Below are 27,644 nucleotides of genomic sequence, written 5' to 3'. Positions count from 1 at the left end.
CACTCGGAGGAGGAGAATTGTCTGGAGTTCCCTGTTTTCACTGTTTCTAGCCTCAGAACAGTTGAAGTCAGTTGCGTGTGTGGTGTTGAATGGCAGGGGAAACCACAGAGTCCCTGGCATAGAAATCCGGAGGATTGATGGCTGGCCCAGTTGTCGCTGTCAGGGAGTGGGGTAAGAGGGGGAGGGCTCCTTTCCTGAAAAGGCAAACGCTAGAGAGGGAATCCCAAACCCTGTTTGCCCACAGCGCCGATGAATCCTTGAGTATGTTCACATGCATAAAGCCGATGCAAAGCCGCTAAATCAGATGGGAAAGGCTGACGAGATTGGAGCTGTAACGTAAGTAGCAAGAATGTGCAGTCCATCCCAGCTATTGCCTGCTAAACAAAGAAGCAGCTTTCACTGGGGAAAAATAAAGAGGATCCAGAATTTTACTTTATGATATACAGATAATCCAAAGTTACCTGATGTAAGAAGAATCAAGAAACTCTGGCCCATTCTCCAAAGAAAGGGTTTGCTAACTTTTTCTTTAAGGGGATTGATAGAAAATATTCTGGGTTTTGTGGCCCACCTATGGTCTCTGTAGCATAAGCATTTTTTTTTTTTTTTAAACAGTCCTTCAAAAAATGTGAGAAATCGTTTTTAGTTTCTGGGCCATACAAAAACAAGTTGTGGGATGGACTTAGCCTTTGGGCCATAGTTTGTCAACCCTTGTTCTAAAGAAAGAGCAATCAACAGAGACCAATTTTTGATATTCCTTACATGATTAGTTTCAGGAGATAAGAACTTTAATGTATGTATTATAACTACTCTCAGGCTATCTAAAAAGAAACTTGTTTGCTATAAATAAAAATCCATAGAAATAGAAACAATACAAAAGGACCATATGAAAATAGAGAAGCTAAAAATTTACAGTATTTGAAATAGTTCAGGAGAGAATGTTAGAATGAAGATGTCAGGAAATAAGAGCCAATGAACTTGAAGATAGATCAATGGAAATTAACGGAATAAGGAAAAATTTTTGAAAGAGAAATGGCCAGAATACCAGGGCCTGTTAATGATAGCATCCTTAGTATTCTCTCAGGAGAGGAGAATCTAAGTTAATAATGACTGGAAAATCCCCAAATTTACTAAAGGCCTAACTTTACTGGTTCATGATGCAGGAAAACAACTCAAGCAGGAGAATGTTGACAGTCGTGCTTATACAAGTCATAGTCAAACTCTTGAAAGCAAAAATTCCAGAGCAAGTCTAGAAAGCAGAGAGAGAAAAATTAAGCATTCCAGAAAGGGGAACAATGATTTGGTTAACATTTGAATTCCCTGGTGCTCAGACGGTGAAGAATCTTCCTGCAATGCAGGGGACCTGGGTTCAGTCCCTGGGTTGGGAAGATCCCCTGGAGGAGAGCATGGAGAATACTGGAGAACCCACTCCAGTATTCTTGCCTGGAGAATCCATGGACAGAAGTGCCTGGTGGGCTACAGTCCGTGGGGTCACAAAGTGCTGGACACAACTGAGCAACTAAGCACAAACACAGCACAGGGATCTTATGGAGCCCAGACAGAGTGGAATAACATCCAAAAGAGAAAAAGAGTAAGAATTCTAGTTGCAGAAAAAATATCCTTCAAGAATGAAACAGAAATGAGAGGACATTTAAGAGAATTTGTTAGCATGTATGCACTACAAGATGCAAAAGGTTCTTCAGACTGAAGAGAAATGACAGCTGGATCCTGGGAAAGAAATGAAGAAAACTCAAAATGATAAACAGTTAGTAAATAAAAAGTCCCTTTTGGACTTTTACAACCTAAGTTCTTTATGAAAAATATGTCGGATTAAAGCAAAAAACAGAGTCTACATTGTTTTGTGGGGTTTATAATGTATGCAGATATAAAGCATATAACAAGTTCATAAAGGATGGCAAGAGATAATGGCCTCATACAGTTGAAAGGTGTCTGCATTTTATATGAAGTTATACAATGTTAGTTCTAAGTGAAAAGTTCAAGATGTATATTGTAATTCTTACAGAAATAAAAAATAAGACATATATAAGAAGCCAGCAGAAAGAATGATATAAAATCTTAAAATTATTTGCTGCTGCTAAGTCACTTCAGTCATGTCTGACTCTGTGCGACCCCAGAGATGGCAGCCTACCAGGCTCCTCTGTCCCTGGGATTCTCCAGGCAAGAACACTGGAGTGGGTTTCCATTTCCTTCTCCAATGCATGAGAGTGAAAAGTGAGAGTGAAAAGTGAAATTGAAGTCGCTCAGTTGTGTCTGACTCTTCGGGACCCCATGGGCTGCAGCCCACCAGGCTTCTCCATTCATGGGATTTTCGAGGCAGGAGTACTGGAGTGGGTTGCCATTTCCTTCTCCATAAGATAATTTAATTTAAAGGCTAGAAAAGAAAAATACAAGAGCAAAAAAGCAAAAACAAAACAAAACAACATAGTGAGGATAAAGAGAGAACAAATAATAATATTGTAGGCCAAAACTCAACGACATTAATAATTACATTAAATGTTAATGGACTGAAAACTCCAGTTAAAGCAGAGAAGGTCAGATGGATAAAAAAGTAAAACCCATGATATGATTTATTAAAATATAAAGGGACGAATAGGTTGAAAGTAAAGAAATGGAAAAAAAGCATAGCATGAAATAATAATCTTGAGAAGGAAAAATGTCTGTTTTCAGCCAAAGAGTAGCATCAGAGATAGACTTTACTTTTTTTTTTGAGATAGACTCTTCTTAATTGATTATAGCATTAATATATTGAGAACTCAATAAGTAACTCGAGTAGTGTAAACATCCATGAACCCATACTGATTTAAATTAATGATTGAATAAATCAACAAATGAAGGAGAACAGACAAATCTGTACAGAAGAATTTGAAATAACTAATACAGATACTCTGTCCTCAAGGAAAGTGAGCCTAACTTCCTATTACTTAAGTGTGGGCTCTGCGTAGTAACTTCCTGCCAATGCAGAGAGCAAAAAAGAATGATTTTACAGTGAAGAAATCTGACTAAATTATATTAGCCAGTTTATCAAGGTCAACATTAACAGTGATAAATCATGTTGAAAGTATGTATCATTGATATGATCTGATAAAAATGGCACTTTACCTCTTTAGTCTTCCTTTCACAAACTTATGACCTCAGTTTAATCAGGAAAGTAACATCAGACCATTTGCGGTAGAGAGACATCTTATACAATACCTGGTTGGCAATTTTCAAAATTGTTAAACTTATCAAAAACAAGGAAAGTCTGAGAAACAGTCATAGCCAAGTGGAGCCTAAGGAGATATGACAACTAAAAGTAATGTGGGTTTCCATATATGGTCCTGGAATTGAGAAAGTACATTAGGTAAAAACTATGGAAATCTGAATAAATTATGCTGCTGCTGCTAAGTCACTTCAGTCGTGTCTGACTCTGTGCGACCCCATAGACTGCAGCCCACCAGGCTCCCCCGTCCCTGGGATTCTCCAGGCAAGAACACTGAAGTGGGTTGCCACTGCCTTCTCCAATGCATGAAAGTGAAAAGTGAAAGTGAAGTCACTTAGTCGTGTCCGACTTTTCATGACTCCGTGGACTGCAGCCTACCAGGCTCCTCCGTCCATGGGATTTTCCAGGCAAGAGTACTGGAGTGGGTCGCCATTGCCTCCTCCGGAATAAACTATGAGACCTTAATTAATAATACTGTATCGTTTTTGGTTCATTAATTATAATAAATGTACCATACGAATGTAGGATGTTAATAATAGGGGAAACTGGGTGAGGAGTATGTGGGAACTTTATATCATCCTCTGAATTTTTCTCTTAATCCAAAGCTGTTCTTTGAAATAATGTCGAATATGGTTGACTGTAGATAAAACAACTCGAGCATGTGTCTCCTCATCTCGGGGAGAAGGTGAGTTCTTTGTATAAAGGATAACTGCCTCTTATTAGATGGAAACAGTTGTCTTTTTAGTTGCTTGAATGGTTGAATACATGTAGAAGGATAAATATGGAAGCTGAATAGAAAAATGGCTGGATGGTGCCAGTTTAATGCCTCATCTTTATTTTCATCATTTCATGCCTCATCTCCACATCCACCTTCTTTGTCTTGCTTTGTTATGTAAGCATTTCTCCTTTGCTAGCTGAAGCAATTGTAGAAGGCGTGAAAGTGTTAGTCGCTCAGTCGTGTCTGACGCGTTGCTACCCTATGGACTGTAGTGCCCCAGGCTCTTCTGTCCAAGGGATTTTCTAGGCAAGAGCACTGGAGTGGATTGCCGTTCTCTTCCCCAGGGGATCTTCCCAACCCAGGGATTGAACTTGAGTCTCCTGCATTGCAGGCAGATTCCTTGTTGTCTGAGCCACCAGGGCAGCCCAATGTTACACTTTGTCAATAGAGAGTACTGGAGGGATGCTGCAAGGGCAAGAAGGCACCTCACTTCCATTTTCCAGCTTTCCTTCCTTCTCACTGAGTACAGGGACCAGTGGATTGGTATGTGAATGGCCCAGTCTCACCTCAGCAGCTCTGACCGACTAGCTCCAGGTTTGCACTCAAGCCCCATCCTGCCCACCTGGCAGCCAGTTTCACAGCAGCTCCAGCTTCATCCCCAGGCCAAAGGCCAGCTCCTGCCTCCCACACCTTCTGGCTATGCTGGGCCACTTCTACATACAAGCCCTGGTCCATGACCCACGGTGAGTGGCTAGATGATCTGCCAGTCAGATTCTGGCTCGTGTTGCCTGTGACCAACTGGTGTTACAAAGCCTCCCTTGGAGATTACATCTTTCCCCTTCTGAACCATTTACTCATTCATTTGTTTGTTGACCACTTCCTTGGTGCCAAGCACTGTTCTAATAAATTTTTGTGTACAAAAGCAAAACCCAGTGATTTATTCACGAGGATGACAGAGCTACAGAAGAATGTGCAGATTTGACAGGTTATTTATGCTAAAGCCAAAGGCATGAAAGAGAGGGAATGGTACCCTTGGACCTGGGATGGGGGTGTTTCTGTGAAAGTGCTTCTGAAATTTGACCCTTCAGGTTTCCCAGAACATTTCAGGCCAGCTGAGGAGCTCCCTCCTCTTAGAGAAAAACTGCCCTTTGCAAACAAATCATCTGAGGCTGATGCTCCGCAGGTAAATTCTTGTCCTCATCAGGATCTGCTTCTTTTACTGCTCATTACCTCCACATCAGTAGCTCGGATAATTTCATCATGGACTTACCAGGGAAATTCAGTGTTTTCCCTGAGAGAGAAAAACAGACTATTCACTGAAAGACTTGGCAGGACCTGGGTAATTTGCACTGGCAATCCAAGGGAAGATGTGTTTGAGTGGATTTTGGAGGCTTGTTGGATGGAAGACAGAATAAGAAGGTAGAGTAGGAGAGAACAGTTATGGGAGTATCCTCCAAATCATGATTTAACATCTTGGCCAAAATACTTAAGAATTAAGTGTTGTACACTTTACTAGTAAGTTTTAGCATTAGGATTCTGACTTATTTATAAGAACTGGTCGAACATTAAACCAGATTTGTGCTGAGAATTTAAGAAGTCCTCCATCCAACAGCCTTGGGCCATAATCAGTCACTGTACCCTGGAATTCACATCGAAATGAATGAAAGAAGATATTTTAAGAAGAATAAACATATTGGTTATCAACTTTAAAGTCATGTACACGAATAAGATAATCCAAGTCCAGTCCCCAAATAAGAGGATAATTATTGCATGCAGCTTTGAAGTGTATGCAAAGAACTTTAAGTCTCAATTGAATTGTTCCTTGACAGGGGATGCAGTTGCCTGAGTCCTTGTTGACTTGGGATGGCATGTTTACTTGTCAGAGTTGAAGATGAATATTTCTGTGATAAGGCACAGTGACCTCCTATAATCCCTCAGTCTTTGTGTTAGCAAAATTACAATGTCAATTAATAAAATATAGTTGGGCTATTTTAAATAACTTTATTTGTAAATTTAACAAGCTCTTATTAGAAATGCTTTGGTATCAATACAATAAAAATATGTTGGTTTCCCCTCCACTGAATCATATCAAGTAACTGGAAAAGTTAAGCATTTGTTCTCCCCAGCATTTTTTGAAATTTTTTCAAATAATGACTACTGCTTATCCATATGGCATAATATGGCTATAATTATAATTTTTTGTATCTTAGGAAAAAGAAACAAAATATCCAGAAGAGAAATCTGCAAATGTTTCTTAGTTTCTTCTTCAGTGGATGTTTATGTAGATGGTACACCTCTTAGATAACCTTTTTCCCCAGCTTTGCCATTCTCATCCTTAATGCTGTAAAATAAAGAAAAAAATAGAGAGTTATAAAAAGCTTTAATTTTCACTCTAAATGACCATTTCATAGATTGCAGGAAAGTTTGAAACATACCTCAGATGATTATATCCAACAATGTGAGCATTGTTTTAGTAGCATAAAAAGATAGTAGAAATAATAAGCTATGGTTAACTTAGGGAAGAAGCAGGTTCAGAACTAGAAGGAACCTATTTCTACATATATTAATAAAGCAAACACAGCATAAATTGAGTAAATACAGGACTAGTGCACATTAATACTATTAGCCATAGATAAATAGCTATGGGTCAACAACTGTGTTTTGTGCGTCTGAGCTATGCACTGCTAAAGAGAAAAAAGCATTGATAGAAGCCCTAATTCATGATGGGTGGGTTGTTTTTTAACTTATCAAATCTAGTTGTCGAAAGGGGCTTCATCCTTAGGTATAGAATGGCAACAACAAATTTTTTAAATAATGAAACAGTGTGAACTAGTAATTAGGAGTTGGAGTCATTATGAAATGTCTTTGTCAAGATATAAGTACTTTCAAATGGCAAATTTATCTTTTTGAGAATATTTCACTGTTAATGATGTATTAGATATACAAGCCATTTAAAAAATATAAGATTTAAAATTCATAACACTGCTCTTAATAGTTAAGACCTGATTATAGCTGCCTCGGTCATGTTCCAAAAGTTGAGAGATGCTTGCAAGGCACCAATCATTACATTCATGTGTAATATTGCCCAAGAACCAGGTATTTAGCTGTTTGAAAAATTTTGTTTAATAAAAAATAGCAAAAAGGAAATCATATTCTCTCATTTCATAGTTATATATTAGTTCTGTATTGAAAAATGAAGTGACCCTACTTCTAAGAAGCTCTTTTTCACAAATACGGGAAAGTCCGGGATCCAACACTATAACGAGATCATGGTCAATTTTGTTGTCGCTATACTTATATGAAATGTTGTCATTAAATGAAGCCAAAGAGCTTTATTTGCCTGGGAACTTTAAGGGAAAGGATTATTTTCAGTGGCAGGATCAAGAATATTTCCTTGACTTTAGGACCAGCTGAGATAATTTTCCTTTGCTCTGTAGCCAGGAAGATGGTCCCAATTGCTGGGAGATGTTGGATGGTGAAACCTAATGACAGGAGTGTACCTCCACATCAAGAAGCAAACTGAAGGCAGAAGGCAAGTCTTTATAGTGTTTACTCTGAGTCTTTGGACCATTACCTCTCCTGTACCATTACCTTTCCCGTACCAAAATAAAAGCAGGGGCAAAGTCCATTTTAAGGGACTTTTTGAAGGTCTCTTTTAAGGCAAGGGCAAAGTCTCCTCCCTACAAGTACTACTCAACTTAGATTCAGTAAAGCAGGCCTACCCAGTTGCTATAGACCTTCAATGAATTGTGAAAGGACATCCTGGATGTCTGCATCCTCAGGAGTGAAACAATCCAGTAGCTCACTATCCCATTTCTTAAGGTTAAAAAAAAGAATTCTAGATTGTTAGAGTCTGCTATTTCTTTCTTTAGGCTATGGTTAGTAGACGGTGTGAGTTCTAAGTAGCTGTGTGGGGACAGGCAATGAGAAAGCCCAATGGTATAGCAGCTAAAAAACCTGAGTTATCACCTCTCTTTTTACTTTTCCTTTCTATTCTTCTCTGATCTCTATTTCCTCTCCCTATGGCAATCCAGACACAGTTTTGATTGTTTTTAACTTGACAGAAGAGAGCTTGCTTCCTTACTTTCAGTATCCCTTGGCTTCTAATCGTTGCCACAGGTTGGCAATTCTGGCACCAATAGCTTGTGAATCCCCTGGAGCTGAGGTTCCCTACCTATTTATTCTGAAATGCCACTGACATCTATAAGAGGGGAGAACAGAGCTAGAAGTACAAAAGTAGGTAGGTGAGGATTACCAAAGGGAGCCAGTTGTTCAGTTGGTGGGGATAGTAATAAAGTCCCAGTAAAGCGGTACATGGCCACATATTGGTGGATGTATCTGGCACTGAACCAGATATTTTGAACATGACCCTGTTATACTTACTTTAGCAAATGGACGTAACTTTTCCTAAATTTTCTTGTCATGTCTCATCCTGTTCAAAGTTTTAACTAAATCGGGTCTTTAGGATCCCTGAGTTCCACTTTTCTCCATCTTTCTATCTCCTTCATGCTCTTTCCAAGTTAAAAATTAGATAAGACTTTGATAATAATATTTGCACAAATGAAAGAGACTTATAGTTCTTAACTATTACTGTGCTTACTAGGAATGTTTATATTTAGTAGGGCACCTATACCATAAATAAAGGAATTGAATTAAATGGTGGATTTCCAAGTATCAATATGCATTTTGGGGGAAAGGGGATAGAGAGAAGCTTAACCTACTTGGTGCTTGTGGAATTAAAATGCATGGGTGGCTATAAATTCTATGTATATGGATGACCCTGAGGTCAATATGATATACTTATTTTTAACACCCATTTGAAAATATCAGTTCTGTAATCTACACGCTGAATTAGAAAACAAGAATGTAAAACAGTATTATGATAGAAAGCAAGGAATTTGGAGGATTCTGTTTATAAGATGCTTTGATTGATAGAACATAACTTTGTATTGTTACTTTGTCTGGAAAAGTCTTCCTGTTTTCATTATTTTAGCTCCGCGGCATGATTAGTGTTGTCTGGAAACATTAGTCACTTCCTATATTTTTCTCTGTGGTCACTGTGTTGACACGAGTAGGGGAGAAGGAATAAGGGTGTTCAGGAGGAGCTGGCTAACATCCAAGTTAAAAAATAGGAGGTTTTATAGTGGGTAATGCCACTGCTCTTGACCATAAAGAGCGTGTTCCTCTTTTCTAAGTTTTCTGTGTTATTCTTGAAAAAATGGATTTAAGATGCAAAATGATCAGTAAACAAAGCTCAGTCTCAAAACAGAGGAACTTTTAGTTTTAGTAGGTTTCTTTTGTGGGGACACACCATTAAACTCTGATTTAGGTAGATAATGTAAAAGGAAAGGAAAGTGAAGTCGCTCAGTCGGGTCTGACTCTTTGCGACCCCATGTACTGTAGCCTACCAGGCTCCTCTGTCCATGGGGTTTTCCAGGCAATAGTACTGGAGTGGATTGCCATTTCCTTCTCCAGCAGATCTTCCTGACCCAGGGATGGAACCCAGGTCTCCCACATTGTAGACAGATGCTTTACTGTCTGAGCCACCAGGGAAGTCAGATAATGTAAGTGTACACTTACCAATAGGTTAGAAATTCTTCAGATAATCAAATTTACAATTGGTATGCCTAATTTAACTACTTAGTAGAAAGGGAAGAGGTCCATTTTATTGTATCATTGGCAACCTAAGACTAGGTTGCTGGGTTACCTAGTCTGAATTGTCCTACCAATTAATTGTACTGCAGTTCTACAAGATTATTAGGTTCTTTGATTGCTGGATAAGCTGGGACACTTGATAGTTACTGCTTTTTAATGAGAATGCTCTCATTAGAACATTTAAAATGACTATCCCTTTCACAGATCCAGTACTTATGTCTGGATAATTTGATTTATGTCTTTAGGCATGGTAAGTACAGCTATTATAATTAGTTTGATTATGTTTTTATTTATTGTTCATAAATAAGTAGAATACAATATTCAAGTGATAATAAAGAATATAAAATTGATGAGCTATCACTTTTGTAGAAAAAGTGTTATTTTCAATTCAATACTAAAAAAATTAGATAGCTAGAAAACTTTACAGGGAATGAGAACGTATGGAACGCAAATATCTAGAAAATAAAAAAATAAAATGTCTAAGTTAGGGAAGATTATGTGACATAAATATTATAATGTAGAATAAACTGATACCTTTTGTAAAATGTAGAAAAATAAAGGACATAAAGTTCTTAAAATTATAAAAGTGTAGAGAAACAAGATATAGCAAAGTAATAAAATATCACGCTAAAAATAAAATTTGTTTTGTGTTTTTTCTTGCAAAATTAAGGCAATTTGTTAACTTAAGTAGGAAATCTAAACCACGAAGAGGCACAAAAAAAGGGCTGGCTTCATTTCTTCTGGGAAAAGATCTATATTGATGACAACGTGATAGTGATTCAAACACATCCATACACAGTACCATACCATGGCAGAAGGCGAATTTCAAGTTACTAAGGTCAATCAATGCAATACCTAAATAAGGCAACAGATTTTTGTTTCACTTTCTTTCTCTTTTGAAGTGACTTATTCACTTCACTTATGATGATAATAACTCATATCAACATTAATTAAAAAAAATCTTAGCATCTGCTAGTCTATGAAGCATCAGAAAAAGCTGAGAGCAAGAAGGCTTGGTAACAACACAAAGAAAAGATTGTCACATGACTAAACAGCAGTGACAAGCCTTGTCATGTTTGTTACCTGTTAAGGATGGGTCCTCAGTCCCGTCGCCTGCTATTTGAACGTCCAGTGGAGAATGATGGATGGGGCTCCCTAAGCTTTCTTCTTGTTCCTTCAGAGATATGGAGTTTTTATGGGGAGATTTATGGTTTGTGTTTTCATGAGGATTGACTTCTGGTCTCTTTCTTGGGAGCGGTGTTGGCTTGGCAGGTTGGAAAACCTGACTGTGGGGAGCTATGGGATGGTAGGCTGGTTTCTCAGCTTCTCCTTCACCCTCCTCCTCGTCATCAATCACAACCAGCTCAGCATGGATGATCCCATCATACCCAGTCAGAAGCTTCTTTTCTTCCTCATTCTCTTCTGCTTGCTGATACCCCATGAAAATCATTGTCACGGGCTCTTTCTCATCCAGGTCAGAAGGCAGGGAATGAACAATGTTATATCTAATGTCTTTCTCATCCTCCTGGCAAGGGGGTGAAGAACCCTGGCTTTCTGACTTCTCAACTAGTTCTCTGCTGGGACTCAGTCCCGCCTTCGGAGAGGGAGTATACATGTCCTGCCTTACATTTGGTTCTTCCCAAGGAGTCATCAGCCTCTTTTGTTGGATGTGGGGCATCTCCTCCGCTTGTTGAATCATTGATCGGGGATGAGGTATCGGCCGGACTGGGCTGATGTGATTGACATTGTTACCTCTCTCCTCTGCAAGTCCATTGTCCATGTTGTGTATGGATCCATTCACATCATTACCCAGTCCATTCACTTTAATTTTTATCCTTTCTTGAAAGTTTGGTCCAGGAGTTACCTTCTCTCTCTGCGGAGTTGTAGGTCTGCAAAATGGATTGGCATATACAGGTTCGTGGTACTCTGTTGGGGATTTAGAATTTCTCTCTGAAGCCTGTCTTAAAAGCTCCTCCACTTCAACTGGTGCCAGGCCATCGGTGCCATTGTACGCTGCACTGTGATTAGAGCTAACTGCATAGACTGACTTTTGCCCGTCGTCATAAACCTTTATCCCTGTACCTTTAAAGTCATCTGATGGGAGAGGTATTGAAGACAGGACTGTACTTTCTCCGGTCTTCAAGTCTTTTTCAACTTTGATTTCCATGGCATACAAAGCTGTTGAGAGACAGATTTGATCTCCAATTTAGTCAATTTTTCCTGTTGTAAAGTAACTTGCTTTCATAGTGTTTATGTCCAGTATACATTTTGACATTCTTCTATGAGAAATATTTTTAAAATTTCTGATTTATTCATTAAATATATAAAGACTAAAACTTTAATGACGTGGAATTTTGTGCAAGGATGTATGAAATTACTAAAAAATGGGAAAGACTGAAGAAGGGAAGCTGATTGTTCCAAATGGTAAGGATTTTCACTAGGAAACCAAAGATGTTCCCTTTCTAATGAGAAAATCTGACACAACAGATTTACGTTCTTTTATATTGCTCAGTAGGAAGAATCAGAGTTTTCTTTTTAATAAGGAAGAATATGTTACTCTGTGCATTACTGTTGGTAAAGGCTGAGCAAGGTATATGTTATTATGCTACATCCTTGCTGTACAGCCCTGCAATGTGTTGAAACTAGAGAGGTGTGTTCTAAAGTTTTCATAGCTGGGAGGTGGTTAAATGTTGAACTGGTACTGAAGAGGCAAGAAGAAGGCTAGAATCACATGCCTTATGTTTCTTTTCATTTTCACTCCCACTTTTAAGAAGAAGGGCTACAAATAGAGCAGTATCAGCTGTATTAAAACAACTGAACTGGGGGGAAATGCCTGTTTGGGGGAAGCTGCAATCTGTCTCACGGCCCTGGCAAGATCTCGATGCATGTATACATGCTCAGTTGCTCAGCTGTGCTGACTTTCAGTGACCCCATGGATGGCAGCCCACCAGGCTCCTTTTCCATGGGATTATCCAGGCAAGAATACTAGAGCGGGTTGCCGTTTCCTCCTTCAGGGAGGATCCTAATGGCCAGGATCGTGACTGGCAGAGTAAAGCTAATGGGATCCTGGGCAACATTACAGTGTGGCACTGACTGTTTTTGTGTCCCCCGTCTTCCTCTTTGGAGACATCTTGCATTTCATCTCTCCCCCTAGCCTGGTGGTTCTTGGCCTTCCCTGGCTACCCGACTAAAATTGTAATACACTCACCCACATGTGCCCTTTCCCCCTTCTCTGCATTATTCTTCTCTTTAGCATTTTTGCTTCCTAGGATATTTCATTTATTTACCTAATTTTTAATCTATTGTCTCCCTTACAATGTCAGCTTTTATTCTCCCTTAGAATCAGGGCAGAGATTTTTGCTGTTTTATTCACTACTGTATTCCCAGTGTGAAACCTGAGCTTGGTATTGAACTTGGCACTGAGTATTTGTTGAATGAATGAATCATTGCTCCCTGAAGGTAAAGTGTCACTTCTCTTTCACTCTGAAATTCAAAGGTTCCCTCTCTGCCCCTATACAAGCCTTAATTTTCCCTGGGCCATTGACATTAGTTTCATGCAACCATTCTCACATAGGGGTAAACAATGCCTGACCTCAGGGAGAATACGTTTGTTCATTCATTTAATCTTATTCTAATGTCTACTACACAGAATATGTTGGGAGAAATATTTTTGAGCAATGGAGCTTTGTTTCAAGAGCTTCTTGTCTCCTTTAGGTCTTTATCTTCCCTGTCCTTACCTAGTTGGCTGAGGAATGAAATGCATGGAAGAAATACTGTAACCCCATTGTTGCTACTTATACAAGTGACTTTCCTCAGGGAACTTTGTAAAATGGACCATTACTTAACCTGGAAGGATAGGATATTACAGCAAGTTGCTAATATTTGATATTGTAAAATATGAATTTGAGAACCTACCATTGAAGACAAAGTTTTTATATACCTTTTCTGTTTTGTTCATCATCTTCTATTCCTTCATTTCTTTCCTTCCTTAACCTGGAAGGTATGTAGGATTTTGGAAGGTCGGGGATATTAGCATAGATGTCTTCAACCGACTCTGTAAAATTCACATTAATTCAAAATACATTTAGAGTATACTTACAATAGAGAAAAATTTTGGCAGGCAGGCTAATCAAAAAATATCTTAGTTTGACATAACATAGACTATTCAAGACATACCTCCTGATGTTTCTTCCTTTTCCACCTTCACAGACTATAAGAGGAAAGAATTCTCCATGATTAATACAGTTTAAAAATAAATTCTAAATGTGAATATACTTTGAAGAATTATATACTATTTGTGGAATCATTTTGGGAGGGAGTCATAATTTTCAAATCAGCTAATGCTCACCCTTATTATGTCTTCTGTCGTCCTCTCAACTGATTTCAGTTTCTTTAAAATTGCTTCTTCATTGGTTGAGATTTGCAGTTCAGCCTTTTCAAGATCTTGGATCTCTTTCTCAAGTCTGAACAAAGATATACTTTATATTGTTTAAAACAATACAAATACGAAGCCCTTAAGGATATAGTTCCCATATATCAACTTTACTTGGAATATTGCATGTAAGTATCCAGATACCATATAAGAACTTAGCATTATACCAAACATCACATTAAGTACATAGAAGATACCCAATATCTGACTTTGACTTACTTTTCAAGTTGTTTGTTTTTGACAAGGGGGATTCTCAGGTAAAATATTTGACCCTTGGTCCTATTACTTCATTACAAAGAGACATAAGTTTAAAGTTGGACCAAAAGGAACGGTCCATCTGTCATTAATACTATAGATTGCCAATTTTTCTTACCCAAGTTTTCATAGAAATTACTTGGAGAAACATTGTAATTTTATTTTCTAGCCAAGAAACACTTTATAACATTATAATCATTATATTTGATTTAAAAATCGTAACTATTTAACACTTAAAACCCCAGCATATCCTAACACTGAAAATAACACTTCATTTTAATTTTAGTTTTCTAAAAGTTGCCGTATTATAGTGAGTAGTGTTCTATTATAGTGAGTGAAGAGGTGAGAAATGGACAAAATCTAATACAGTGGCTTCAGTTGCTGTTGTTTATAGAGGCTACGTTTCCTAGATTAAAAAAAATAAATTATCACATGGTCTAACAAAGTGTAAGGGAACTCGTAGGGACAGGAACAGACATTTGAAATTGGATTGTCACATCCTGAGCTGGTATCTTGACTAGCTTAGAGCTGGGTCAGATTCAAGTTAATTCCAGGGTGTGGCATCGTGACCTCTGTCCGGAATAAAAGGACACTACCACTGGCATTCACAAAGTTAGGAAAGCTGGCCCTGCGCATCCATGAAACACACATAATTTCTCAGGCAAATACTCTGAGCTCTAAAATCAGCTGCCTCAATGGATGGCTGCTTAGACATAGCAGCTAGTTCAGGAGATGACAGCTGTGGGTATTAGTGTCAGCTAAGATAATTGTCAGTTTTCTTGACTTCTTTCTTTAAGATGATCATGCATCTGGCAGCTCAAAATCCCTGTGCTATTGTCACACCAATAAAAGTCCAAGATATGGTCAAGCAGATCATTCTACTTATTGCTTTCATTTCAAAGTTCTGACTTGCCTGCTGCCTATAACTGTTGGTAGTTGGCTGTTTATAGCTGAGGTGCTCTTGCATATCATAAAACTCCAAGTAAAATGCAGTACTTCTGGTTTCTTAGAAGTCAGTAATGTGTGATGCCAATCTCTTAAAATCCCTCCATGTCCACAGTAGTACAGTTGCCCTTCGGTAGAGTTGTGGGGCTATATGTCGGTTGGTAGCATGGAAAGTTGAATACTACAAGTGATAGATCTGGACTGTTCTGTCTCTGCTACTCACTACTTGTAAAAGCCAATTCTTTAAACTTTCCTGAAACTCAGTTTTGCAGTATGTAAATGAGGATATAGTATATACCTTACTTGATGCAGAAACTTGGTAAAGCTAAGAAGAGGTGATGTCTTTGAAAGCACATTAAACATAGTTGAGGGACATCCCTGATGGTCCAGTGGCTAAGACTCGGTGCTCCAGTCTAGAGTTCAATCCTTGCTCAGGGAACTGGATCTGTATGCCACGACTAAAGATCTTGCATGATCCCGTATGTCGCAATGAAGTCCCACAGGCAAATAAATATTTAAAAGTAAATATAATTGATATCAGATGTAAATGTTATTTTGGTGTAATTATCAAAGTTTTTCTGCAATACATCATGTCTCTCTTCCATTGCCTTGTTCTGAAGGTTCCTTTCTCTGATAGCATGTTAGAGATAATCTAATGGGGAGCCTTTGGGTAGAAAAGAAGAAGGCTCAAGTCATTGCTGCATAAAGCTCTCAGGCTCCAGCTGTGGAATCAGGTGGACCTGGGCTTGAATTCTGGTTCATCTATCAAGTTCCTGGGTGACCCTGGACAAGTCACCAGACCTCACTAAGGCTCATTGTTTTCATTCTTTTAAAAATGTTTGTTTAGCATTTACTTTGTACCAGGCACTATCCTGCATGCTGAGAAGTAATGGTGAACACAGCGGTTCCTGCCCTCAAGGACTACATTCTAGTGGATAGTATATGAATACAGGAGCTGGCAACCTTTTCCTATAAAGGCCAGATAGTAAATACTTTAGGTTTTGCAGGCCACATATGGTTTATATTGCTTATTCATCTTTATTTTTTTTTTTAACTTTTATGATATTTTAATAGTGTAAAAACCATTTCTAGCTCATGGCTATACAAAAAGTTGGCCATGGCTAAATTTGCCAACTCATTAAAATGTATATATGTATGGCCCCGGATTAAATCTAGCCCTGAACTTCACACACACACACACACACACACACACACACCTCATATATTTACTTACAAATATACGTATACACATATATATACATAATAAACAAATGTGTATATATACATACATACATTTATTTATAAAGAAAAATATTTCCTTGAAAAAAGAAGCTAAGGGTTATAAACAGAAGAATATAGGAGACAGAGGGTGCCTAGGAAGGGTGTTCTATTTTAGATGGCATGGTGAAGGAGAATCTCTGACAAGGTGTCATTTGGGCAGAGACATAAAGGAAATGAGGGAGAGACACACAGGAGTGTTAAAGGGAGTGTACTTCACAGAGAGGAAAAGTCACTTCAAAACTTGAAATAATAGCTGAGGGATTAAGGAGGCAAATGATGAGAAATGAAGTCAGAGATGGGGTGGCCACCAGACCATACAGGGCTTTCTGCATGGTAATGCCTTTGGGAATTCTGAGAAGAGGAAAAACCTGCCAGGACTTGAAATTTAAACAATTACATTGACTGCTGTGTGGAGAATAAACTGGAGCGAGCAAACAGGGAGGTCTCAGGTGTTGCAATAATTCAGATAAAGATGGCTTAATCCAGGGTCCTTGCTGGTTGAAGAGTGAAAAGTAATTGGATTCTGGAAACATTTCAAAGAAAGAACTGCCAGGATATGTTGATAGATTACATGTGAGATGTGAAAAAAGAGAAATGTCCAGAGTGATTGGAATGTTTGTGATCTGAACAATTGGAAAACTGTGAATGCAAGTAGTCAAATAGTAATCTGGGAAGGAGAAGGAAGGAGATTGGTGGGGGATGTGTTAAATTTGAGACAGTCAAATGGTGACATGGAGAAGACAGATATAAAAGTTGGGAGGTTAACTAAGCCTGGGTTTGAAGATATAAATTTAGGAGTTGGTATTTATAGCCATAGGAGTGGATGAAATTTTCTAGAAAGTCAGGGATTCCAAGGACTGAATCCTGGGGCAATTAAACATTTAGCCACCTGGGCAATGTTAAGTAGGGTTTGTGTGTGTGTGTGTTAGTCATTCAGTCATGTCCAACTCTTTGTGACCCCATGGACTGTAGCCTACCAGACACTTCTGTCCATGGGATTCTCTGGGCAAGAGTATTCGAGTGGATTGCCTTGTCCTTTTCTAGGGGATCTTCGCAACCCAGGGATTGAACCTGGATCTCCTGCATTGCAGGCAGATTTGTAGGGTTTAATAAGGAATAAAAGAAATAGTGAACACTTGGCTAATGCTGGTTTTCTCCTGCCATTGTTCCTTTCTATTCCTGGGGTACAGAGATAGAGCTGCTGCTCTGCCAGTGCAGTTGCGTCTCAGGGGAGTATGAAAGGCACTGGTATTTGTAGCTGCTTTCCTCTGTAAAGAGGCCCATGGATAATGTAATGTCAGGCAGTACTCATGAATATCTTTAGATTGTTACTGTAAGAATATGAGGTTGAAAGCCTGTCAGCATCATCAGAATAACTGCTAATGAATGTTTCTGGAGGTTTTCAAGTCTTTGGTAAAAACTGCATTAATATGAGGCTGCTGTCAAATGATACATCACGATGCATGCGTGAAAACAAAATAGATGCAAACACACACACTTTTCTCTCCTTTATCACTTAGCTGCAACCAACTCTCTGTAAATAGAATAATAAGGAAGCATCTTGGTGCTAATTACTTGGAATTGCAAAATTCTGTAGTAGATGCTTACTTTTACAGAAAATTTCTTAAAATTCTCACTTTAATATTTTATTTTTATATGTTGATCTGATACTTCTGTATATTATTTGTGGACAACATAGATATAATTAAGGGATAACTGTTAGAGTTTTTTTTTCTTTCGAAAAAGCTTTCTAAAAGATTAGGATGTCAGTGGGAGTAGTGGGAGGCCCAGGGTAGGGAATTGGCTTCTCTCCCATGGTTCTTCTCACAAGATCAGAGCTCTGAGGGGCAGGTGCTGCAGTAGCCCAGCAGTAGAAGAGGAGGTCTCACAAGCTCCATATCAGATAATGGATCAAGCTTTTGAGGAGATTCTTAAGGAATATACAAATTACAACTGGTAGGTAGGTGCTATTTTGTATAGCCAGTACAGTGGGTCTCAACTGAGGGCGATTTCTTTCCTGAGGTCATTTGGCAATGTCTGGAGACATTTTTGGTTCTCACAACTTAAGAAGTGCTACTGGCATCTAGTGAGTAGAGGCTGGGGATGCTGCTGAACATCCTATAATACAGGGCACAGACCCCCACAACAAGGACTTACCTCATTCAGATTGTCAGTAGTGTTGAGGTAGACTAGCCTGTGACACCTAATACATTGCCTAGTCTAGTATAGGTGCTTGAAACATGCTTTATAAAGGATGTTGAAGTATTTGTCTTTGGGATATTTTTACTTTTTCCTCACTATTTTTCTCTTCCACTTAGCCATAATATAGGATCCAAATTGATTACTTGTTGAAAAGAATTTGATCATCCTATTTTTATTTAAAATTATTAATTGAGTTTACTTGCTTTTCAAGTCTCTTTCTGTCTATATATATAAATTAGTCTGTGTGTTTGTGCTCAGTCGTGTCTGACTTTTTGCAGCCCCACGGACTGTAGCCTGCCAGGCTCCTCTGCCCTCTAGGCCGCTCTGTCCATGGAATTTTCCAGGCAAGAATACTGGAGTGCGTTTCCATTTTCCACTCTAATATATATATGTATATATATATATATGTATGTATAAATATATATTTATTTATTTCCTGACTCAGTGACTATTCATAATTAAGTGGATACTTAACTCTGATTTGAAGCTCCAAAAATGCAGGGCTTACTTTAGGGCCTCACATCCAATACTTTTCCAAAGATTTTGGTGGAGAGAAAATTTAGCAAGTGTAAGTGAAGAAGTGGAGTAATATATGTGTCTATATCTGTATGTATGTGTAGATACATTTGTGTAGGCACATTGATGTGTACATCTATGTCTGTATTTTTTATGTGTGCATACAATTTTAGTTTTACATGCAAATATAAATCTATAGTATATACACATGTATATGTAAAACTAATTTTTTTTTTTAACTTGGAAAGCTTTGGGTAGATCACGGGGGATAACTCTAACCTTCACTTGCTTATCTTTCACCTGATGGGTTAGAATTTCCATAAGTGCTGCCATTCCCATCTTTAGAAGGTATTACTTTTCTCAGTGGGAACTGAGTTCCTAGAAATGCTGATTCAGTTTGGTGAGAAACAGGAAGCAGAGAAAGAGAAATGTCCTTCCTGGTCCTCCTGGGCTGTTAGGTGGGGTCTGATGGATGAGTTAGTACCTTTCTCCCTCAGTTTCTGAGAGAGGTTAAGCAGGTATCCTGTGCCAGTTTAGATAAGCAAACTACCTGAAAAAGGATTTGTAATGCTATCCATTATTGGAATTTTTCCTCTCCCTATTTGTTGGAGAAAAATAGGGTTATTTTCAAGAACTCCCTAGGTGAAAGCAGGTAGCTTTCGTTTCATGCACTGTTCTAGTAATAACTTCCCTTAATCATCGTGAGATAATGTCCCCAGTCCAGTTCCAACGTGCAATTTTTTTGTCTTAGAAAAAGGACAGCACAGAAATGCTAGATGCACCAAGAAAGGGTTATTTCAGAGGGCAATTTTTTCTGCTGCTAAGGGGTCCATTTGTCTCTTTCAGTTTTTGATGGCATTAGCAAGGACTAACAACCTGATAGAGTTTGCTATTAGGGGCCAAAGGAGAATTCAGAGAAAAAAAATTTCAAGAATCTGTGCCCTACCTTACAGCACTTCACTTGTTAGCAATTATAATAACTTTAATATGTATTGAGTATTTATACTTTACCAGGCACTGGCCTAATTAGTCTTCATAACAGCCCCCATGAGTACTGTTATTAGTTCCATTTGACAGATGAGCAAGCTGAGCCTCTAGAAAGGCAACTGATCGTTTCAGATAGCCTGTGGCAGGATGGAATTTGCAATCAAGTCTCTGCCAGTAGAGCCTGAGCTCTTAACTCCTTGCTAATTAGCCACTGTGGGAACAAAACTTTTAAAAAAATAGATTCTTATGAACTTACAAGCAACATTCATTTGCTAATCAGTATGAAAGGATTTTTTACTTCCCATAATAATAAAGTGAGGATTGAAATGCTAGCTGGAGTCTACCAACATGTAACAATGTTGACTCATTACCTCTAAAGGTAATATTTCTTTCCTGATCTTCATTAGAATGATTTTGCTGTGCTGAGAATGTCTCTGCTTAGTGGTCCAGTCAGTACAACCAGGATTAAAGTCCAGGCTTCATTTTTCTCTTTGGTTGCTTGACTTTGGTTTTTGGTAAGAGTGCTTAGAATATCCTTTTTCAAAGAGTCTGAGGTTTCATAAACCAGTGCTACTTTATAGAGACACTTTATTTGTTTGGTCATAAGATTATTGTTCAAAGTAATGGAAGCTTTAGGTCTTAAATATAAAACCAGTTATGCAATTTGATTATAATACCACAGTTTGAATGTGATCACCAATGCTATGTTTGAGATTAAATTTATGACTGGCTTTAGCTATTTACTTTGAAAGCACTGATGAATTACCTGTGTCTTGGTATCACAAGCTCTATTATTAAAGGTAGGACTATACCCAAAGAGAGGTCCCAATTTACACTTCTCTGGGATGGGCTGAGCCAGCAGGTCTTAGATCCAGGCCAGGCCACTGCTGATGTACCTCTGAGAATACTGATAGAAGTGCTAGGACCACCTCTCCAACCCTGCCCCAAGCTGGATAAGGAAGAATCTAGTTTCTCTGGAGAGTCACAGGCTCTCAGATAAGTTTGCCTCCAACAAGATATTGAATTCAGTGAGGAGTGGTGAGCAATTTTAACCGCTGACTCTTCCATTGGGCCATAGGTTCTTTCCTTTCCTCCGCACTGAATCTTGGGAAAACAGGAGGTGGCTGCTGGTTTACCTACGCTTTGGAGTTTTTTGTGTGTGAAGGTCCACTTTTTCTCTTCCAGCCCTACTCATGGAAATAGAAAGTGAGCTCTTATCAAAACTAACACACTTGGCTTAAATGTTAAACCCCTCCAAACTTCAGTTTTCTCATTTGGGGAATAATAATAGTATGCACAAAGGGTTGTCTTAAGGACGTAAATGAGATAATGTTTGTAAGTTTTTAGCACAGGGCTTGGCATAGAGAAGTTCCTCAATAGGGCTTCAGATGGCGCTTGTGGTAAAGAACCTGCCTGCCAGTGCAGGAGATGTAAAAGATGCAGGATTGACCCTTGGTGGGGAAGACCCCCTGGAAGAAGGCATGGCAAGCTACTTCAGAATTCTTGTCTGGAGGATCCCAAGGACAAAAGAGCCAGGCGGGAAACAGTCCATCGGTTCGCGAAGAGTCAGACATGACTGAAGTGACTTAGCAACAGCAGCAGCAGCAGCACAGGGTTTGACATGGAGAAATTCTTCAATGAGGGCTAGTTACCCCTCTCTCCTCCTCAGTTTTCTAAGGAGAGGAGGGCCATCTCTGACAAATCTAGTGAAAGAGAAAATCTACCAGGTCCGTTTTTAGATTTGATCTTCAACCTTAATATCAATTATTTTAGAGCAAGCATTGTGCTACTATAGCTTCAGGGACACATCCGTTCTTGAAAATACGGTTCTAGTCAGAAAACAATAACAGTGCTTCAGCGTTATTAGAATATTCATAATATTTATGAGATAGTGTCTGTTTAATAAATGATGTCTAATTCATGAAAGAATGTGCTAGTCTGCCTTGACAACCTGCTGATTCCATACGCTCACCCCAAGTCCATTCCTCCTGTTCTTTTTAGTAATAAAACTCCCTGAGTTTTATTTGTCTCTCTGCTGCTCTGCTGCAGATTATATTTCCCATTCTTTGCATTTAAATGATATCATGTGACTAAATTCTGGCCAATAAGATACTAGCAGGAGTGACCTCTGCAATTTTCAGGTCATATCCTTAAAATAGAGCTATTTGCCCTCCATTTATCTTCCCCTTCCTAAGCTGAAATGCAGACGTGGTGAGGTCAGCCTCCTTTGATCTTGACCAAGGGCATCTCTTAGAGGGTAGCAAAACAACAAGACAGAGAGGAACAGGGTTTCTTGATCATCTTATGTAACATTGCTGCTCCCCTCCCTTGAATTTCTCCCAGCTAGGATTGGTATGTGTGGGAGGAAAATGAACCTTTCTAATATTGTTTAAGCCACTGTTCTTCTAGAGTTTTTTAAGCAATAAAACCAGTGTGCAAATTATTACATAACCTTATGGAGGATGAATCTTGATGTGACAAATTTTATGAATTGTTTTTCAGAACTTTTTTGTTGATTTGCAGAATTAGTCATTAGTATATTACACTTTAGGTAGTTTACCAGTAAAAATAGAAAATAAATCAGTTTTTGCTCCTGGTAGTTAAAGAATTTATGTGTTTCTAAATGACACATCAAATCTGATATTGTTTGTGTTGGAAATAACCAGTTAATACTGAAAGGCTAAGGTTTGCAATGAAAAAAGGAAATCTTATTTTATCTTTAGATCATAACTGATCTAAAAATAGCTCAAATTGCAATGGATACTGTTGAGTATATACAGCTGATGACTTCAGTCAGATATTCTTGACTATAGTATGTTGATCACATATCATGGGCAGCTACATTGTTATAATGGGTCAGAGATTATAGATATTTTATCTTTATAGATAATGTGGCCAATGAGAATGTCAAGCTGTATTTTCTCGATAAAATTAAAGGTATGTAATAGAGATGAATATAGGCTGTTTTACTTTTAAAGTTGAGGTCCAATAAATTTCATCAAACATTTAACAAACTTTTAAATGTCAGGCACATTTTATTCACCAAGCTGAAACAAAAATATATCAAAAAAGATGGAGATTACCCCTCTGCATGGACATAGGAGAAGAATTGCCTTACAATCAGCCCCTGCTCAAGAGCATGGGTATAACAAGAAAGCTCTAACACACCAGTGCAAATAATCACATGCCATGGGTAAGTCTGCCAGAGAATTAAAGGGCATTTGGCATACAGCAAACACTGTTTTCCCCAAGCCAGATCTACTGCCTCTAATCCTGAGCACTGAAGAACAGGACGAGCAAATACAGCGCAATAGCTTCAAGATAACTCCAGGCGGAGAGCTGGCCTGACAGGGACATTGAAACAAGTGTCAGTTTGCTCTGATAATTGGGAACAGAGTAGATATTTAGAAAAACTGAATAACATACTTACATGGGGGCAGTTTTTGCATGGGTGAATATCATCTCCTAATATAACTCTATAAATGTTAACAATTATCTTATGGGCAGACAATACTCCCATGATTTGAAACTGCCTGGTAGGCAGGTAATGTCAAAAGAGAATGACTTAGCAGAAAAGCAAATCTTCTTACTCAGAATATTTTGTAAATTAAGGGTTGCATGTGCCATGAAAAACAAGACACCAAACTGGTTTTCAGAGAATCAGGTGCTTTTATGTCCAGGTTACAAATGTAATTTTCAAATGAACGCAAATAAACCCACACCCTGGATGTTGGTGTGATACGGCAAATTGGCTACTTTTGAGCTTCTCAAATGTTCTGCCAGACAGAAGCAGGGTGTGTGGTTTTAATTAGAGCCTGGAGAGAACCTTGCAGGACATGCCAAACACATATTAAGAGCTGAATAACTATAATAATAATTCAAATTGACCTCTACATAGGTGGCATGAATTCCCTGAGTGACCTTCAAATACTGTTGTAGCTAGGTCATGGGAAGTTAACTGCAGATACACTTATCCATGATTTTGGAAAGTTTTTTTCCTTAAAAAAATAAGTCATAAGGGAAAAATATTTTAGTGAATATACTACTTGTATATTATAAAGTAACAAAACATATTCAGTGATATATACAGCCAGTGACTGTCTCCATTTAGAAATAATTACTGGCTTTGTGTCTTGTAACCCTTAACATTTATCTCTAAAAGTATTATAGAGAAGGCACTGTATTTTTCACTTCTATTCACTTCAGTTTTACTTTGCTCCTAGTGTTAATTGTTCATACTTGATGCCAAGAACAGGACTCTTATTATTTGAATACCAAAAATATAAAACCCAAGCTCAATATAACATAGAATAACCAACAAAGACCAGTTAGCCTTGGGTGGTCTAAATGAACTAAGTGGCATTTGCTTTATGTCAGACAAAAGAGGCATTGCAAGGGGGTAGTGTGGAAGTTTTCCGAGCTGTAAATTTAGTCTCTGGGGACTCTCCTGGGGAATGGGGAGGCCTAGGCCCCATGGCAACATAGAGCCTTTCTCTCACATGAGTCTCTGCTTCTGAACCTTCTTTCTTCATGCCCACCACCTGGAAGGTGGATAACTGAAACAAACGCTCTTCCCACTTTCCAGATTGTTCAGTTGTTTGTTCTTTCTTTACTCACAGTCATAGTTCTATGACATCCCTGATAACAGCCTTAAATTTGTGTTTCAAGTTACTGAATATTATTTTGAACGGGATAATTAATGTCAGAGTTCTTTGAAAAGTTAAAGAATGTAAACAGAGGTAAACACACATAAAATTTTGCTTTGAGGAGTTTATGATTCTTGAATTGCTTCTGGAAGAATAAAGACATATGTGGCAGGTTTTTAATAAATGCTCATTATTTATTAAATAAGGAATAAGCAGTGTGAAACATGATGGACAAGGTCTGGAGTCAGAAAGATCTGTGTGTGACTGTATGTGACTTCTAGGTCATCTGTTATAAGGTTCATGGCTTTCTGTGCTTTAGTGATCTTATGTGTAAAACAAGCTTAATCAGATTTCCCCCAAAGAATTGTCATTCTCAAAATAATGCTTATTATGTAATATGTACTCCGTAAAGGATAGTTGTTATTATTGAATTGCAATCGGGTGATGGGAGCACTCTCAGAGGTGACTCTAATCTGCCTTTTAGCCTACCATTGTTGTGGGGGAGTGTTTATTTTAGGTGAACATTTAAATTCTTATTTCTACTAACATAAACATGAGATTGGCAAGTATGAGCAAAAGAGAATGCTGGGAAGTGAATATAAGAAAATAAAAAGCCGCATTAAAAAGGGGGAAAGGTAAGAAGGTAAAATGATGACAAGATGGTAAAACATGCCATCAACAAGTGTCTCAGATCCAAGGACACTATTTTTTTTTAATTCAAAGCTTTCCTTTTTAGTTTATTGATGTCCAAGTTATTGTCTAGTCTTGAGATGGTCTTCTCATATATGTAGTATTTTCAAGTCCATCCATCCATCCATCATCCATCATTCCTTCATTAAGCTATGTAGTCATAGCTAGGAGTTGTACTTTTTTGTGGGAGAGATAGATTTTTCCCTCTTTTTTTTTGCTGAAAATTTGGTTAATAGCTTCTTTTGTTAAATTTAAAAAGCTTTTGAGTTAAAAATAATCAGAATATCTGGGAAATTGAAAACAACTACAGATGAACTATTACAAATCTGTAAGCCAGTTAGTCAAATATGCGGAGTGAAAAACATGCTTGGAATGATTTCAACTCAAATAATTGCCTCAGAATAATTTCTTGAGTGTTTCCAGGCTACAGCAAATTTAAGAAGAAACAAATGGTGGGGATTTTTTTCCTACCTTTTTGCCAATTTTTTCTCTTTAATTTCGCTCTTATGTTGTCATAGAAGAGCGGCTTGTCTGTCTCCCTGCAATGTGATGTTAGATGTGGCTGGCTAGGTCAGAGCAGGAAGGCAGAGATATTTAGCAGGCAATATTTTCCATGTAGCATGTATCAGTGTGTTGATGAGACATTCATTTCATTAAGGGATAACTGGTTTGCACAGGGAAACAAGAGCATTAGGTAGGGGTTAAATTTGGATAGAAATAATAATGAGCTAAGGTTTGATAAACCATAACCAGCAACATTTGCACTCATCTCATACACTAGTAAAATAATGCTCAAAATTCTCCAAGCCAGGCTTCTACAGTATGTGAACTATGAACTTCCAGATGTTCAAGCTGGATTTAGAAAAGGCAGAGGAACCAGAGATCAAATTGCCAACATTTGCTGGATCATTGAAAAAGCAAGAGTTCTAGAAAAACATCTACTTCTGCTTTATTAACTATGTCAAAGCCTTTGACCGTGTGGACCACAACAAATTGTGGAAAATTCTGAAAGAGATGGAAATACCAGACCACCTGACGTGCCTCTTGAGAAATCTGTATGCAGGTCAGGAAGCATCAGTTAGAACTGGACATGGAACAATAGACTGATTCTAAATCGGGAAAGAATCACATCAAGGCTATATATTGTCACTCATATGCAGAGTACATGATGAGAAACGCTGGGCTGGATGAAGCACAGGCTGGAATCAAGATTGCTGGGAGAAATATCAATAACCTCAGATATGCAGATGACACCACCCTTACGGCAGAAAGTGAAGAAGAACTAAAGAGCTTCTTGATGAAAGTGAAAGAGGAGAGTGAAAAAGTTGGCTTAAAGCTCAACATTCAGAAAACTAAGATCATGGCATCGGTCCCATCACGTCATGATAAATAGATGGGGAAACAATGTAAACAGTGTCAGACTTTATTTTTGGGGGCTCCCAAATCACTACAGATGGTGACTGCAGCCATGAAATTAAAAGACGCTTACTCCTTGGAAGGAAAGTTATGACCAACCTAGACAGCATATTCAAAAGCAGAGACATTACTTTGCCAACAAACATCCATCTAGTCAAAGTTATGGTTTCTCCAGTAGTCATGTGTGGATGTGAGAGTTGGACCATAAAGAAAGCTGAGCACTGAAGAATTGATGCTTTTGAATTGTGGTGTTGGAGAAGAGTCTCAAGAGTCCCTTGGACTGCAAGGAGATCCAACCAGTCCATCCTAAAGGGAATCAGTCCTGAATATTCATTGGAAGGACTGATGCTGAAGCTGAAACTCCAGTACTTTGGCCCCTCCAATACTTTGAGTCAGATGTGAAGAACTGACTCTTTGGAAAAGACCCTGATGCTGGGAAAGGTTGAAGGCAGGAGGAGAAGGGGACGGCAGAGGATGAGATGGTTGGATGGCATCACTGACTCAATGGACATGAGCTTGAGTAAACTTTGGGAGTTGGTGATGGACAAGGAGGCCTGGCGAGCTGAAGTCCATGGGGTCCCCAAAAGTCGGACATGACAGAGTGACTGAACTGAACTGAACTGAACCAGCAACAAAGCCATTTAACTTATATTACTGCATTAATGCTTGGGTTCCTTTTGAAAC

At 38.4% G+C, this 27,644-nt stretch overlaps 1 protein-coding gene across 1 annotated transcript in view; it reads right to left on the bottom strand.

Annotated features, from left to right (window-relative positions):
* Window positions 1-5,916: 5,916 nt before the first annotated feature.
* PALMD (palmdelphin) overlaps window positions 5,917-27,644 on the bottom strand; it is a 58,496-nt gene continuing 36,768 nt past the window's right edge. Inside the window, exons 4-8 of the mRNA XM_004002223.6 lie at window positions 13,939-14,053; window positions 13,767-13,800; window positions 13,531-13,644; window positions 10,674-11,768; window positions 5,917-6,276 (exon numbers count right to left, since the gene is read on the bottom strand). Coding sequence (XP_004002272.3) covers window positions 6,233-6,276; window positions 10,674-11,768; window positions 13,531-13,644; window positions 13,767-13,800; window positions 13,939-14,053 — 1,402 coding nt within the window. The 3' untranslated portion in view covers window positions 5,917-6,232. The remainder of the gene's footprint in view (window positions 6,277-10,673; window positions 11,769-13,530; window positions 13,645-13,766; window positions 13,801-13,938; window positions 14,054-27,644) is intronic.

This window comes from Ovis aries, chromosome 1 (genome assembly GCF_016772045.2).
Source record: "Ovis aries strain OAR_USU_Benz2616 breed Rambouillet chromosome 1, ARS-UI_Ramb_v3.0, whole genome shotgun sequence".
In the NCBI taxonomy this organism is placed as follows: Eukaryota; Metazoa; Chordata; class Mammalia; order Artiodactyla; family Bovidae; genus Ovis; species Ovis aries.
The sequence above is the reverse complement of the archived record's forward strand: the minus strand, read 5'-3'. Positions and strand labels throughout refer to the sequence as shown.